The sequence below is a fragment of the Ochotona curzoniae genome, unplaced genomic scaffold (genome assembly GCF_017591425.1).
Source record: "Ochotona curzoniae isolate NIBS_2020 unplaced genomic scaffold, NIBS_Ocur_1.0 scaffold_4701, whole genome shotgun sequence".
Taxonomy (NCBI): domain Eukaryota; kingdom Metazoa; phylum Chordata; class Mammalia; order Lagomorpha; family Ochotonidae; genus Ochotona; species Ochotona curzoniae.
In genome coordinates, this window is record NW_024467122.1 from 8,447,073 (window position 1) to 8,464,015 (window position 16,943).

The following is a 16,943-nucleotide window of genomic DNA, read 5'->3' on the forward strand; positions in this document are numbered from 1 at the left end:
CGCTCACCTGCTGTCTCCCAGGATCTCATTAGCACGAGACTGGATACAGGCTTCTGAACTTGGACATCAGTGGCCTATCCTGATTTTTTTCTTATAATCACCTTCCCAAGCAGATTAAATCTAGGAACATTTCTTTAGGAACATTTTTTATTGATTCCTTGAAAAGCTTTAATATACTTTTTATTATTTGTACCGAGTGAACAGATTTCACGTATTCCACAGTACGTGTTTATGGATGTAGTAATGCCCCCAGCCTCCCCACTCCTGCAGCCATCCCCGCCCGTCCTTCTCCTCCTGCCTTGTTTGTTCCCCTCATGTTTGTGATGGCGTGTTTTCGTTTCGCTTTGCCATCGCAGGCTTACCACTCCGTTAGGGAAGGGTATCAACAGCTTAGCAAGTAGGAAAAAAGCCTGCTCTTCCTCAGGACTGTATACAAGAGTGGGAAGCAGGAATCAAACCCCAAGATGTCAGTCTCACTCCTGCAGATTCCTCATAACTGTTTGTATTAGTTACCACAAATCAAGAAAAACATGATGTTATTCTTTTTGGGAATGACTGATTTCACTAAGCATGATGGTTTCCAGTGGATGGATTTAGTTTCAGAAGATGAGATTTCATTCTTTATGGCTGAGTGGTATTCTGTGTGTACATGCCCCACGTCTTGTTCGTACAGCATCAGTTGGGCATTCTGTGTAGGTAGTTATGTCATCTGGAATGGAGGCAGTTTTAGTTCGTTCTTTGAAGAACTCCCCTTTCCTTTTTGCCCTATGATTTCCGGGTTGCTGCTGCTTAAGAATGAGAAGGACTTGCCCTTCTCCTGATTGTTGGTGGAAACATCTTTCTGTCACCATTAAGTATGATAGCTTTGCTATTTCCTTTGTCGGGATTAAGGATTGTTTCTATTTGCCAATTATTAGATTGAATTTAGTTTGCTGAGAGGTTTTCTTTTTTCTTTAATCATGAATAAATGTTGATTTTTATCAGTGCCTTTTTGGGACTATTGATCAGAGTTTTCATCTTAGTCTGTACAAGATGTGAGTCTCTTGCCTTGGATTATTGAACGACCTTGGGTTCCTGGTTCAAAGTTACGTGATTGATGGATTGTCCCTTTGTAGGATGCTGCATGGCTTTGATCATAGTTTGTAAGTATACTTGTTTCATTGTTCACGAGGAGTACGGTCAGTATTTTCTTAAATCGGTTTAGTACAAGGAATTGAAAGTACTTCCTTTTTTTGTGATTTCTAGTAGAGTTTGTGTACAATCTTATTTTTCCTTAAATAGTTGGTAAATTCCACCAGTGTGGCCATCTGATGTTGGAATTTTCTAGGCAGGAAAGTTTTTGTTTTAATATAATTATTTATTTGAAAGGCAGAGGCAAGCTACAACTTTTCCTCCTCCTGGTTCAGTCCCACATTGGCTGCAGCAGCCTGGGTGAAGCCAGGGGCCTGGTCTCATGTGGGTAGCAGGTCTGGTCTGTTGTGTTCCCAGGTCTGGTCTGTTGTGTTCCCAGGTGCACGGGCAGAGTAGCTGAGGTGTGAATTGGCACTCTGATAGGGAAGTTGGTATCTCAAGAGGTAACTTCACGAGCTGAGCCACATGGCCTGCCCCTGCAGGAAGCTTTTATATCACAAATTCATTGTCTCTAATTTTATATTAAAATTATTAAGTTACAGATGTTCTTATTACAGTATTTTGTGGTGCTGGGCTGTTTTGCTTTTTGTACTTTTGTCAATTTGAATTTACCAGAATATTTGCCTTTGTTGTCTGTGTTGTTAAATATTGTAGGGATTCTTTTTTTTTTTTTTTTAAGTTTTATTTATCTAACTGGAAAGACACATTTGCAGAGAGGAGAGACAAAGAGAAAGATCTTCCATCTGCTGATTCATTCCCCAAGTGGCTGCAACAGCCAGAGTTAAGCTGATCCAAAGCCAGGAGCTTCTTCCAGGTCTCCCATGTGGGTACAGGGGCCCAAGGGTGTGGGCCATCTGCTGCTGCTTTCCCAGGCCACAAGCAGGAAGCTGGATGGAAAGTGGAGCAGCTGGGACACCAGTCGAGATCCATATGGGATCCGAGTGCTTAAAACTGAAGGATTAGCAAGCTGAGCTATTGTGCCAGGCCTAGTCTTTTTTTTTTCTTCACCTCACAAACTTGCCTTTGCTGGAAATCTGTGTTTTTTATTAACATGGGGAAAGATACCGAAAGTTGAGAATGTACTCCTATTGTACTCCTGAATGTACTCTGGGTATAGGTGCCTGCCTACTTCCTGGGCCTCCATTTCCTTGTCACCAGGTTGTGCTGGGCACACGGCTGTGTTGCCTCAGCTGCATCACGCTGAGGCTGGGCCCTGGTATCATCAGTGAACATGCCTCCAGCAGTGCCAGCTTGCAGCAGCCTTCCCAGCTGAGAGCCTGACTCGGGGCAGAATCTATCCTGTTCTCCTTGAGGCTATACAAGAATCCTTTCAAATAGCTGCATCCTTCAGGAAAATTGCGTTTCTAAAACAGCAGAATCAGCACAGTTTTTCTGTAAAGAGCTGGACAGTAGATATTTTAGGCTGTATTGCAAAAGCACTCCCCAAGTGACTGCAAAGACTGCCACTGAGCCGATCCAAAGCCTGAAGTCAGGAACGTTTTCCCCATGTCCCACGTGGGTACAGGAGCCCAAGACTTTGAGCCATCCTCCGCTGCTTTTCCAGGGCATTAGCAGGAAACTGGATTGGAGCTGGAGCAATTGGGACACAAACCAGAATCATGGCACTTGGAGGTGAACAGTTAGCCTGTTGAGTCACGGCGCCAGCCCCACTCTTCAGTCTGTTTGGAAAGGAAGCATTGGCTGGGTCATCCCAGAAATGCTGATTCAGTAGGGATAAGGTAGAGGCCCGTTTCTTTTTCTCAGTTCTCCAGCTTGAGATGAATGACCGTGGTGTCTGGTATCACACTTCTTTATGAAATACTGACAGAGGTGTAGCTGAGATTGTTCCCTAAGGTAAACATGGAGCTTTTGGCAGAGGTAGTGAAGGTAGTGATGGGGATTAATGTTAGGTTGTATTTTGAAAAATTTACTCATTTCCATTTTATTTGAAAGGTGTATGTACACACATACACACAGGAGCCAGGGCTAGAACAAGTTGAGCATTGAGGTCTGCTGTGTGGGTGACAAGGACTCAAGTATTTGAACTGTGATCTGCTGCCTCCAGGGGTACCCACAAGCAGGAAGCTGCCGGGAGGACTTGAAGCAGTGGGCCTCAGGTCTGCCCCTGGGGCTTACTCTGTAGCAATACCCTGGAGTGTAGAGTCTGAGTTGCAAAATAGGGCAATTCTGAATTCCTTGACAGTAGATGTAGTTGTATGGAGATAACTTTTAAACAAAAACTATGGATTGGCACAGTAGTATTTTCTGCTGCTTACTGTCAAGAATAACGTGTGGCACTTCATTCTCAGAGGAGTTTTTCTCAGGGCAGTTCATTTTTCAAGGCTCTGTAGTTTTCTGATGTTCTGTTGCATACCAAGCACTGTGGTGGACTTGACATTCTAACAGAAACCAATGCAAACCCTCTTGCCTCTCAGGCATTCTGAGCTTACCGGCTCGCATGTGGGTTGTACCCCTCAGGGGAAGAAAGGAGGGCGTGGTCAGCTTCACATCCTCTGGGTGTTTGCTGTGTGGTTGTGTTCAGCACAGCCCCTGGGGTCTGAGCAACACTTTTGTATGTCTGACTTTGAAAAAAAATTGGTGGAACTAATTTTCACTGTAGATGTTCATTAACTTATATCTGAAACATTTTCATTTCATTGTTTTTAGAGATTACTGTTTATCCCACTGAATCCTACAAAATTGGTGTTTGACCATCTCAGCACGGTCAGTCCCCAGCTCCCGTGTCTAATGGCTGCCATCACTGCAGGGCAGCAGCTGCGCCCCGAGGACTGCTCCCTGGTCCTGCCCTCAGCTCTAACACTGGCTCTTTAGTATTCTCCTAGTGAATGAATGGTGTTTTGGTATTTTTGGTTTTCTTTTAAGATTTATTTCTCTGAAAGAGTGGCAGAGAAAGAAAGAGAGAAAATCTGTCTCCTGGGCCATTTCCCAAATGTCTCCACAGCCAGGGCTGGGCCCAATGTGGGCCGGACCTATGCCAGGAGCTCTCAGAACTCGGTCCAGGTCCCTGTGATGGGGGCAGCAAAGAGGATCAAAGGTGGAGCAGAATTCCTGAGAGACTGACGCTGCCCTCGATGAAGCCAGCCCTGCGAGACAGGATGGCAGCATCAAAGCAGTTGCCTTAACCTGCTGGCCTCCAAAAGTGAATGTAGCTTTACTTTTAATTTTTTTAAAAGGTTTGTTTGCTTTATTTGGCAAGTCAGAGTAACAGAGAGAGAGGGAGAGACAGACAGATCTTCCACCCGGTGGTTCACTCCCCAAGTGGCTGCAGTGGCCAGACCTGGGCGGCACAGAGCTGGGTGCCGGGGCGGCGCAGAGCTGGGTGCCGGGGCGGCGCAGAGCTGGGTGCCGGGCCGCCTTCCACGCCTCCGGCCTGGAGGGAGAGCAAGCCAGTCAGGGAGAACTGTCTTTGTGTCTGCCTCTCTCTGAGTCTCTCTGCTTCTCAGAAAATAAATGGTCTTTTAAATTGTGAAGAACACTCTTTCTATGAGAGTTTTTTCACTATTCTGTGACTTTATTTTGGTCTGCCTCTTCAGGGATTTGCACTAATCATATATTTGTAGTTTTCTTGGGTCTTGTTTTTTTAAATTTCTTTCATTCTTTTTTACTTTAAAATATTTTCTCCTTTACACTTATGTTTCTCATAAGGCATTTTTTATTCAGGCATGTATTTCTCATGTCTAATGCGACTTTAAATTTTCTGATTTTAATTTCAGCAGCTCATTTTGAATTTTACTAATCCTTAAGTTTTCCTGTGTCATATTTTTTAAAATCCTTCAGCTTATTGTGTATGTGTCATTTAGCCTATAATTGGTTTCTCTCTTCCCTCCTATTTTTGCTAAGATTTCTTTCTTTCTTTCTTTATATTGGAAAGTCAGAGAGGAGGAGAGAAGGAGGGGAAGATCATCTGTCCAGTGATTCACTCCCCAAGGGGCCGCGTTGGCTGGAACTGAGCTGATCCAAAGCCAGGAGCTTCTTCCGGATCTCCCACACAGGTGTAGGGTCCCAAGGCTTTGGGCTGTTCTCAACTGCTTTCCCAGGCCACCAGCAGGGAGCCAAACGGGAAGCAGGCCGCCTGGATTGGAACCAGCGCCCATATAGGATCCTGGCATGTGCAATGCTAGGATTTTAGCTGCTAGGCTACTGCACTGGGCTCTCCCTTTCTATTTTGAAAGACTTATTTTAAGTATTTGATCCTGATAATTTTCTCTTCCTGTTTTTTTTTTTCCCTTAAATGTTATGTCTTATTAAAAAGGAAGACTTACAGAGAGAAGGAGGGACAGAGAAAAAGATCCCCAAATAGTCACAGTGCCTCGGAGCTGAGCCAGTCCAAAGCCAGAGCCAGGAGCTTCTTTCTTCCAGCTGTCCCGTGTGGGTTCAGGGACCCAAGGCTGCCCTCTGCTGCTCTCTCAGGCCGTAAGCAGAGAGCTGGATGGGAAATGGATCAGTGGACACACGAACTGGTGTCCCTGTAAGATGCTGACACTTGCAGGGGAAGGATTAGTCTGTTGAATCACTGTGTCACACCCCTTCTCTTCCTGTATATGATACTTGTTTTTGTGTTTTTAGAAATTGGCTTTATTTGCTCATGTAAGTTCATACGTGTGTCAGCAAAGAGCCTCCTAGCTTAGGCTTAATTCCCATTTGTTTGCATTTTGCACTTGCAGAGGACTGTTGGTCTGCTGGCTGTTGTAAATACTGTGCATGAGTTTTCAGTTTTGTATATAGTTGCTCTTCCTGTTTTTATTTGAAAATTTAGGAAGGTTCACTTGACCTGTGCCTGCTACAATTGCTGCTACCTTTTTCAGAATTTTATTTTTATCTCTTTTGGCACTTAAATTAGTGCTAGTTAAAATGAATTACTCTGTAAAGGGAAATAGAATTGAGTTGAATAATCAAAAAGTGGTTTCAGTGATAAACCACTTTTCTGGCTTGTGTTGAGCTGTAAGTTAATATGCGATTCTCTGCCATAGGGGGCCTGTTCTCCAAGGCCGCGTAGCAGTTCTGTGGGCGACAGGGCTGCACATGGGGATATGGGGTTTGGAGGGATGCACAGAAACTTGCAGGGTTGGTGAAGTGCTAAAGGAATCGTAGACAAAGACAAGTGTGGAAGTATAGCTTGGGTAATGCAAGACATGCCTAATCAGGAATCAGTAGTTAAATGGATTTAGAGCAAAGACCCCAGGATACTGGGAAGAAAGATGGAGTTGTATTTAAGCGCATTGTATGCCAAGGAATTTGGACCCATGGACATTGTTGTTGGATTAGTTTTTTGTTTTAGAGTAATAACTCTGGCAGCATAATGAAGGATAAATTGTACTTCAGTGGAGTGGAGTGAAGAGAGAGAGAGAGAGAGAGTGTGTGTGTGTGTGTGTGTGTGTGTAGCAGTGGTGAATGAAGATACAAAGCATTGGGTGGGATAGTGTTAAACCCTTGGAATCAATAGAGTGGTCCAATGTTCCTGAAACATTAAGACTAGTGTCTTTGCCTTTTTGCCCATACAAAACCAAACTTACTAACTCTATTCTCCATTTTCACTTGATTAGCATGGATTGACGGTTTGGGTATCAGCAAGCATTTAAAAACTGTCTCCAGTGATTCCTGTCTGTCGTCAGGATAGGAGGTTGCAGAGTTGGCTCGTCATTAAATGGACAGTAACAAGGACTCCTCTAGCAGGGTTACCTACCTTGCCGGTGTGAGTTTTTGGTGCTGGTTAATCTGGGCCCAAACTACACTTGTTGTTGGAGGTACTGGGGATTGAACCTGAGGCTTCGTGCAATAAATCTTTGTTAATATCTCTCTGTTTTCCTTATTGAAAGTTCCAGTTGTTTTTGGCATTTGCCTCATCCCTTCGTGTTGCTTTTTCATTTCTAAGTAACAGAATGATAAGTCAGAATGAAACGTACTGTGTAAAATACAGAGCAAAAGTTCACACCACTTCCAAAGGAAAACAAGTGAGGGAGCAAGGTCTTCTATGCCTGAGGATTTAGATTTTCCTCATTTTAAAACTATGGATTTTACAGAGTACCTTTGCATTTGTTTTTCATATTCTTTTTTTTCTATTTTATTTTGAATTTTATGAAACAATTCCATAGGCTCTGGGATTTCCCTCACCCCCTCTCAGATCTCTACCCCAACTGATTTCCCCCATCATTACAGTAGTATAGTCCTTCATAAGCAGTCACAAGTCTACCATTCTGCTATTTAAGTGTGTCCCCTGACATTGCTGGCACAGACAGTGGCAGAGAGTTCAGCATCCTATTGTCAAGATATATTTAGCAGTTTCTTTGGGAGTCCATCTTTGATCTGGACGTAGAAATGCATGCTATTGGGCCTGGCGAGGTGGCCTAGTGGCTAAAGTCCTTGCCTTGAACGTGCTGGGATTCCATATGGGTGCTGGTTCTAATCCCGGCAGCTCGACTTCCCATCTAGCTCCCTGATTGTGGTCTGGGAAAGCAGTTGAGGACGACCCAAAGCCTTGGGACCCTGCACCCACATGGGAGACCTGGAGGAAGTCCCTGGCTTCCTGCTTCGTATTGGCTCAGCTCCGGCCGATGCCGCCACTTAGGGAGTGAATCATCGGACGGAGGATCTTCCTCTCTGTCTCTTCTCCTCTCTGTATATCTGACTTTGCAATAAAAATAAATAAATCTTAAAAAAAAAAGAAATGCATACTATTGCATTGTATTTTCACATCTGTATATGATAGTCCTATTATGCATTTAGACTATACATTCCCTTAAATGAGAAGTCAGAAAACAAAATCAACAGGAGTAAAGTTTAAAAAAAATGTTGACAGCACAATGGAGTTAAGTAACATGCTACCGAATAGCCAATGTGTTGTTGAAGAAATGAAAGAGAAAACACAAAAGCTTCTTGGAGAAAACAGTGCTACTCTGTGATCTGAGTCTGAATAATTTAGTAGGAGAAAGTGTTTTCATGTTGTTGATGTGTATATGTCTGAGGCTGTGTCCAGAGGTGGTTCCTGCTTGGTTTCCTGAGGAGTTGCAAGCCCGTCTGCGGAGGAGTGGCAGCGGTGTGCGTGTCCGGAGCAGTGTGTGGACGGGCGCTGTAGAGACCTGCTGGTGACTGCCGCGGTAGACGGACCCTCCCCTTCTTACAGCCCGCACTGTCGGTGTCTCTCCACGCACGGGGACAGATGCGAAACGCCACATAAACACCCCGTGATGAAGGGACTTAGCCCAGGACTGCAGTTTAGCATGCAAGAAATCCGTTAGTGTATACTTTATTAACAAATTTAAAATTATGTGATTATCTTGTGAAAGCCTTAGACAAACCCATATTCACTGCTAATTTGTATTTGATTTCACATGAAAAACCTGTTAAATATCGCTTCCTCAGTGCTGGCTGTGTACGAAGTTTAGTTTCCGTGTTAGTGTGTAGATGTTTATTGGCTTGTTTTGGGACGGGTGTTTTGTTCATACTTGTCATAACATCCCTTAGAGTTTAGGAAAACGCCAAGTTCCCTTATAAATAAAACCTTGAGCTTGATGACATGCTTCATGTACAGAAGTTTTTTTTTAATGATTATGTATTTGAAACTCAGTGTTACAGAGAAAGAGAGAGGAGAGACAGAATTTCTTATCTGATGATTCACTTCCCAAATGACCACGAAGTCCAGAGCTGGGCCTGTCTGAAGCTAGGAGCCAGGAACTTCTGGATCTCATGTAGGGGCCCAAGCACTTGGCGGTCTTCTGTTGCTTTCCCATGTGCATTATCAGGGAACTTGATTGACCATGCAGCGCCCAGGACTCAAACCGGTGCCCATAGGAATGCTGGTGCTGCATTCAGTGGATTTAGCTACTATGCTACAGCACCAGCCCCCTCCCTACATACAATGTATTTTAAAAATAACATGTTAGGGCCCAGTGTGGTAGCCTAGAGATTAAAGTTCTTACCTTGCATGTGCCGGGATCCCATATGGCTGCTGGTTCATGTCCCAGCAACCTTACTTCTCTTCCAGCTCTCTGCTAGTGGTCTGGGAAAGCAGTGGACGGCAGCCCAAAGTCTCGAGACCCTGTTCCTACAGGGGAGACCCAAAGAGGCTCCTGGATCCTGGCTTTGGATTGGCTTAGCTCTGGCTTGCAGACACGTGGGGAATGAATCAGTGGACAGAAAATCTTCCTCTCTGTCTCTCCTCCTCTCTGTATATCTGACTTTCCAATAAGAAAAAAATCTTAAAAATAAATAAGTATTAATATCTCCATCAGCCTCATGAGAAGAGGCCCAGGAGCTGAAAAGCTGTTGCTCGTGGTGGCAGGGACAGTGGGTCTTCAGAGCTTGTGGGGAAATGCATAGCGTGGAAAACTGATGCCTTGTTTTCAAGAATTTTAGCACTAAGAAAATGTGTCTTTTCATTTCCTGTCTGCAGTTCTCTGTACGTTACACGGGCGTGGCGCGCCCCGGGACGCTTGGCGCTTTGCTCTGTCAGTCGGCAGACATCGCCGTGGTCCCCGAGCTGCTGTGCGTGGATTGTGGATGTGTGTCTCGTTTGCTTTCTGGAGAGTGACGTGGGTTTCTTTGGGATTAGATGCTTTTTTTATTAACAGAAGCATTTGGAATTTTCTGGTTTTTTTTGTTTGTTTTGTTTTTTTAGACTGGACTGTCTTTAGTCATTATGGTGAGGATTTTTTTTTTGTCTTATTACTGTATTTTAGCAAATGTAAATACTTTTACAGTGGTGCTCTGTAATTGATGTACGTACCCTCAGTCGCCGTACGAGGCGCACACGGGTCAACAGGACATCGCAGTATACTTGGGCTACAGATTTTAGAGTGATTGAAGGAAATTAAAATATATTGATTATAATAATTAAAATATATTTTTAAACTTGTTGCTGTTTGTGTAAAAAGAGGAATAACAAATCTTTTTGGAGTCAGTTACTAATGTTGGTGATGACGGTGGTCCCTTGTAATAATAGACAGGTATACTTTGGAGCTCAGTGTCTAGAATTCTAGCATCAATTCAGTTCTTACAGAACACTGGCAACTTTTAGTGTTAACATCCAATATGTATTAGCGTATGCATTCTCATACATGGACAGATAATTCTGAAATTAGGCATGCAAATGAACGAGTAGTCATACAAGCAGATGAGTTGAATCATAGAAATAAGTTTGTACTTTTTATATTTTAAGTCTTTTAAATTGTAGACCAGTATAATGAGTAGTTATTTTTGTCTTTAATACCTCCACCCTCCTGTTTTTCCGTTCTTCCTCTAGGCTCCTGGGTTTGGATTTGGAATTGCGATATCAGGTGGAAGAGATAACCCTCATTTTCAGAGTGGGGAGACCTCCATTGTGATTTCCGACGTGCTGAAGGGAGGACCGGCGGAAGGACAGTTGCTGTAAGTGTCTTCCTGTCTCGGTCCCTGCAGCTTGCCCTGTCCCTGCAGTGGGCCCTGCCTGGCCTCGGCCACCCGCCTGCTGACCCATCCCTGCAGCGGGCCCTGCCTGGCCTCGGCTACTGGCATGCTGATCCAGCAATTTCTTTGTCTTCTCAGGACAACTATGTCAGTTTTTTCCTATTTGTTTGTCTTACATCAACCTGAGTTAGTGCCTAGGAAGGAAGGTTTATCTCTATCCTAAATGGAAAATTATTCCACTGACCTCAAACAGAAGGTGACTAAAAATAGTGGAAAAGCAGTGTTTCAGTTTGTGTTAGAGTGTGACCTTCAGCAGCCTCTAATCACAAGTGTCTTGCCTTTTTTCCTTTGGTGAGATTAGCAAGATGGAAGCAAATGATACGGTTGAGAAGAATTTAAAGAACTCAAGAGGAGAAAACCTTTGAAAGGAGAACAATGTTTTCCAGTTATGACTTACTAGCATTTAATGACTTGTAATAATTTGACCAAAAATCATTTTGTCTCATGGCACCTGTTCAGTTCTTTGGGGAGACAGTTGATTCATAGTTAAAAAAGTAGTGAATGAATCATTAATTCCTAACTAGTCTTGTGAGACCTCTGAAAATAGATTGACATCAGGTTATCATTGATCTAAAGACCAACATCAGTTAACTCATAACTGGAATTTTAAAATGGTTAAGTTGAGAACAACTGAAGGACACTTGAGCTACTTCCCGTCTGCTGCTTTATCCTGCAAGTGCCTGCGGCGGCGGGGCTGTGGAGCCGGCTGCCCGAAGCCAGGAGCTGACCTGCTCTCGGCGCGGTGGCAGCGTCCGCATCCTGGACACTGTGCGTGGCGTCTCAGGTTGCGCTTCTGTAAAGCTGGGACTTGAAGCCCGTACTCTGAAGTGAGAGAAGGGTGTCCCAGACGGCTGCTTCACCACAAGGCTGAACACCCCCCGACACTTGACTATATCTTCACAAAATTGCTTGTTCTCTAACAAGTTGTTTTGGTGACTTATTTTTCACCTAGGGAAAATGACCGAGTTGCAATGGTTAACGGGGTTTCGATGGATAATGTTGAACACGCCTTTGCTGTGCAGCAGCTAAGGAAAAGTGGAAAAAACGCAAAAATCGTGAGTATTTCTCTTTAGTCACGCTATCAGCTTTATTTATTGGTGTGTTTTGAGTGTTTGAATTATCTTTTTCCCTTAAGAAAATGAAAACTGGAGCTAGAGTTCCAGCTTACAAGTAAGGGTTTCTGGTAATAATTATCACTAGGATTTGTAAGTCTGACAGCAGGATTTTCTTTCAGCTGGAAAAAGAAAAGGGGGTAGTTGAATGGTAGCTTTTAAAATTTTTTTAAATTGTTTTTTTAGACTTATTAATATTTGAAGGGCAGAGTTAGTAGAGAGAGAGACCTTCCATCTGCTGGTTCACTCCCACATGGCTGCAGGGGCCAGGGCTGGGCCAGGCTGAAGCCAGAAGCCGTAAGCTTCACCCAGGCCTCCCACATGCAGAGAGTGCAGGCTTGGGCCATCTTCGTCTGCTTTAGCAGGAGACTGGCAGTGGAGCAGCTGGCACTGGACCAGGACCAATATGAGATGCCAGTGCTGCAGGCGGTGCATAACACCCTTCATCACTGCACTGGCTTAAACAGCGACCTTTTTTACGGTTTGCTGTTGCCCTCCTCTTAAGTTAGGGAAGTTTGACTGGGTCTTAGAATGTATTCAGCTTGAAACATGTGACCCTGTTTTCCAATTCATTTGTTTATTGGGAAAGTTTTTCCTTATCCTTTGAACACATCCAAGGTGGCTCCAAGGTGTTAGCTCAGGAGGAGTGAGAGGGAGGCTGGGAGCTATAGTTGTCTTGCTTTGCTTCCAGCAGGCACTCTGATCTACAGGGTCTCAGAGGCTGGGGCTGGAGGAGGCCAGCCCGTGTGCCCGTGCCTGGGGGCTGTCACCAGAGCTACCTCAGGTCTTGCACCTTTACTTGCTGGGTCCCTCTGGCACTGTGTGATGATGGCTGTCTCCACACTGCTGCTGTTGATGCCGGGAGATGCGAGTGTCATCTTGCTGTGGACTCAGTATGTGGTTGCTGCATTCTTCCAAATCACAGTGTCTTCTGTTTGCAGAGTCTTGTTACAGTGGTACTTTGACAGTTAACATTGTTTTTGGTTCTGCGTTTAATACACCAACTGCTTGAGGGTGATAACTTTTTTTCATTTCTGAAATGTCTTACTTTTCATCCCCTACATTACATGGCTTTCATGAACTGTTGTTTCCCCTGCATTCTCTTATTTATTTGTTTTGTTTTATTTTATTTTATTTACTTGAAAGGCAGAGTTAGAACCCTTTCATCCACTGGTTCACTCTCCCAGTGGCTGCACTGACTCGAACTGGGTGTTTCAAAACCAGGAACCAGAAAGAAGAGTTGGGTTTCCCATTTCGGTGCAGGCCCAAGGATTTAGGCCTGTGTCCACTGCTTCCTGGCTGCATTAGCAGGGAGCTAGATCAGAAGCAGAGCAGCTGGAACTGGAACTGGCACTTGCATGGGATGGCAGCAGGGGCACCATTCCCTGTGTGCCGCAGTGCCTGCCTTGTGTGATAATTTTGAACACTTTTTGTAACATGAGATGGTAGTGTTTACAGAAGCAAATTGCTAGTTTTGGTTTTTTTTAAAGATTTATTTACTTATTTTTATTACAAAGTCAGATATACAAAGAGGAGGAGAGACAGAGAGCAAGATCTTCCGACCGATGATTCACTCCCCAGGTGACTGCAACGGCCAGTGCTGCGCCAATCCGAAGCCAGGAACCCGGAACCTCTTCCGGGTCTCCCATGTGGATGCAGGGTCCCAAGGCCTTGGGCCGTCCTCAACTGCTTTTCCAGACCACAATCAGGGAGCTAGATGGAAAGTGGAGCTGCCGGGATTAGAACCGGCGCCCATATGGGATCCCGGGGCATTCAAGGCAAGGACTTTAGCCACTAGGCCACCTCGCCAGGCCCAAATTGCTAGTTTTTATAATGATCAATTTTGTTAGATTTTGTAAGAGGATTAAACTTAACCTGCTTAATGTAGCTGTTGTTTTTCAACATTATCATTGTGGTAGGGTTTTTCATTTGTAGTTACACATTCCAGTTTGAGCAGCATAGATTTTACCCCTGGAGCTGAGATACTCGGCTTTACCCATGCATCTGTCTTAAGCTCTTTGTTCCTCTGTAATGTTGAGCTGTTTTGTTTCTAAAGATTTATTTATTTTACTTGAAATTCAGAGTTACGCACAGAGGGGGAAGGACAGAGAAAGATATGTTCCATCTGCTGGTTTACTCCTCAAATGTCCACAGAGCGGGCCAACAAGAAGACAGAAACAGGAGCTTCTTCTGGGACTTCCTAGGCCATAAACTTGCAGAGGAATTGGAAGTAGAACAGCCAGGATATGAACCGGTTCCCATAGGGGATGTCTGCACTTCAGGTGGAGGATTAGCTAGATAAACCACCATGCTGGCCCTGATGTGTTTTGTTTTTCTACGCAGAATGTTCAGCACACATAACTGACATTGGTAACACAGCCAAGAAAGTTATACTCTACACTGCAGACTTTGCCCACTAAAAATGGTTTTAGCTCTAGGTTCAAAACCCCTGAGTATTGACATGACAGATGCTTGGCCCAGGATGTATAAAGGGATTTTAGGGTAGCTCAAAGCTTTGTCATTTGAAAAGGAGGAACTTGGGACACGCCTTGGATGAGGTTTTTGCTCTGTAGGTGGAGTTATAGGCGGTTGGGTAAGGCACATTAATTAGCAAAGAAGGCTGTTCATTTCTGTAAATGAACAGTTGGGATCACATCATTAATTTACATTGTCTTTCATTGCCATAGACACCCTAGCTTCTTTGAGTGTGGCCTGTCCTTGTAAGGTGTGTTTTTAACCTCATTCCCAGGCATAACCAGATCCCTAGAACCCGCAAGTTTATGTTGTTGTTTGATTTTTTTTTTTTAAAGATTTATTTATTTATTGCAAAGTCAGATATATAGAGAGAGGGAGAGACAGAGAGGAAGATCTTGTGTCTGATCATTCACTCCCCATCAGCTGCAATGGCTGGAGCTATACTGATCCAAAGCCAGGAGTCAGGAGCTTCTTCCAGGTTTCCTACATGTGTGCAGGATCCCAAGGCTTTGGGCCGTCCTCGACTATCTTCCCAGGCCACAGGCAGGGAGCTGAATGGGAATCAGGACTGCAGGATTAAAACCGGTGCCCATATGGGACCACAGTGCCTGCAAGGCGAGAACTTTAGCCACTGAGCTACTGGGCCCTTCTTTTTCTTTTTAAAATAAATTTATTTTATTTGTGGTGATGTTTGCGTAGTTAAGAAGGATGCATGCACAAGTGGACCACTGATTAGTGTGGGAAGGTTCAAGGAATGGGGGAAAGTAGTTGAGACAACTGTTTCCAATCCCCTTTTTTCTTCTTGTATCTGGGGAACGTGAGGAGGAATATGGGAAGGGCTGTTGCCAGCAGCCCAGCCACATCAGTACCTGGGGATGGGGGATGGCCACCGATGTCATCCCAGGGGTCTGGAAGCAGAGCATTTTCGAGGGTACTGCTTAAGTGGTTTTGGTAGTTCTGAGATGCTGTTGATGTTGTTGCTACAAGGCTGAGAAGATCCTTCCAAGGTCCATTGGCTGATATTCCATCTTAGAGCCCATAAGCCCCCCACAGAATTTGCTCCCAGATCCAGTTCTCTCACATGCTGTGTGGTGTCATGGCCCAGCCTGACGTGTTCCATCCCCTGCCCTGACACTCACTGGCTGTGTTTGAGTCCTGCTGGGCAAGCACCCCTGCCATGGCTTTCATGTGCGCTGGTAGGTGTTGGTTCATACCAACAAGCCCAGCTCTGGTCTCCCAGATGTTGGTGGGTGTATTGGTTTGGCACTGAAAGGTCCTCTGGTTTCCCTCCTCTGAACCACCTGGTCTCAGCCCCCTTGTTTACCTGCAAGTGTAGTAGCCTGATGATTGGAAGTCCCCCATAAGTCATGCCTCACCTGTCACATTTTCCCTCAGCAGTCCTCCTTCCCACACATGCCCAGACCCCCTGCTCTGAGCAGTTCACAGCCCCCGGTGCCCACGAGCATGCAGATCCCTGGGCCCAGTCCTCTGGCAGTATGTTGTGCTGTTCTGCAGCCCTGCCCACCTGCCCAGGGCCCACACGTTCGAGCATGGGTCCCCAAACACTGTCTGCTGGTGTCTGCCCCCCCCTTTATCTTTAAAAAAAAAAACACGACAAAACAAAACTGCAACTGGAATAGTTAACACATATTTTGTGTTCACCAGGCCCAGGAGGCCCAGCAGCTTTTGGCTGCTCTCCTCACAGCAGTGGAACAGTTGCCTAGGTACACTGCAGTCTAGGCAGTTGCCCACAGCTGGGGTGTTTTTCCAAATCTGAAAGCTATTCACTGGTGCACTGATGGCTCTTTTTCTCTGTGCTGTTCCATTACGGTGCTGGTTCCTTGATGTGATTATCTTTCCATAAATTAAGAGCCCTTTGAATATTAGGCTTATTGAGTGATTTCATTTTCATCAAACTAATAAATGTTAAATTCCTGATAATACAGTGAACATAATAAGAAAGCTAGAAATAGACTTACTGGTTGTAACACAATGAAATTATGTAATGTTAACTATGATTCTGAGTATACTAAACAAGTCAAAGGCACATGAATGGCAAAAACACCTTCCTTGTTATGACCTCTAGTATGTTCATCACAGTGGCTGTCAGCCCTTACCCAAGCCATTCATTTAGCACTTTCATGTTCTGTTTCCAGTTGTGTTAGGCAAATGCTGTGGTGAGGTGTTGTACTCTTGTTCATTTGTTTATTTGCTTTTGAAAAGCCTTTTCTAGGAGTGGCTTTTCCGTCAGAGGGCAGGAACAAACTGATGTGTGTATTGTTCATGTGCTTTGCAGAACCAGTGGGGCATCAGGAGTGCATTGTTTATCAGCAGGTTTAAATCTTTGCCAAAGTGCTAAATTAAGTGTAACTTCAAGTGAATATTATTTTAAAGAATTTGTTCATTTATTGAAACACAGAGTGACAAAATGAGAGCTTCATCCTCCTGTTCACTCCCCAAAAGCCTGCTGTAGTATTGCCATTGCTGGGCCAGGATCCTGCATTACAAGGCCCCGTGTCCTTGATCCGTCACTTGCTGTCTTCCCAAGTCCGTGAGCAGGAAGCTGGATCCTGCAGAGCAGAGCTGGGGCTCCAGTTTGCAACAGGGACATCTCAAGCACCAGCTTAACAGACTGTGCCACAGTTCCCAACTATTTAAACCCATAGTTTAAATCACAAGTTGATTTTATCCTTAGTGTATTTATTATGCGTTTATATTTGGTTTTTACCTGTTTGTGCCCCTTGCATTTATGTAAGTGAATTA

At 44.5% G+C, this 16,943-nt stretch overlaps 1 protein-coding gene across 2 annotated transcripts in view; it reads left to right on the plus strand.

Annotated features, from left to right (window-relative positions):
* TJP1 (tight junction protein 1) overlaps positions 1-16,943 on the plus strand; it is a 234,926-nt gene that overhangs the window by 163,720 nt on the left and 54,263 nt on the right. For both annotated transcript variants that reach the window (XM_040969244.1, XM_040969245.1), the window contains exons 4-5: positions 10,391-10,515; positions 11,546-11,648. In XM_040969244.1, the coding sequence (XP_040825178.1) occupies positions 10,391-10,515; positions 11,546-11,648 (228 nt within the window). The remainder of the gene's footprint in view (positions 1-10,390; positions 10,516-11,545; positions 11,649-16,943) is intronic.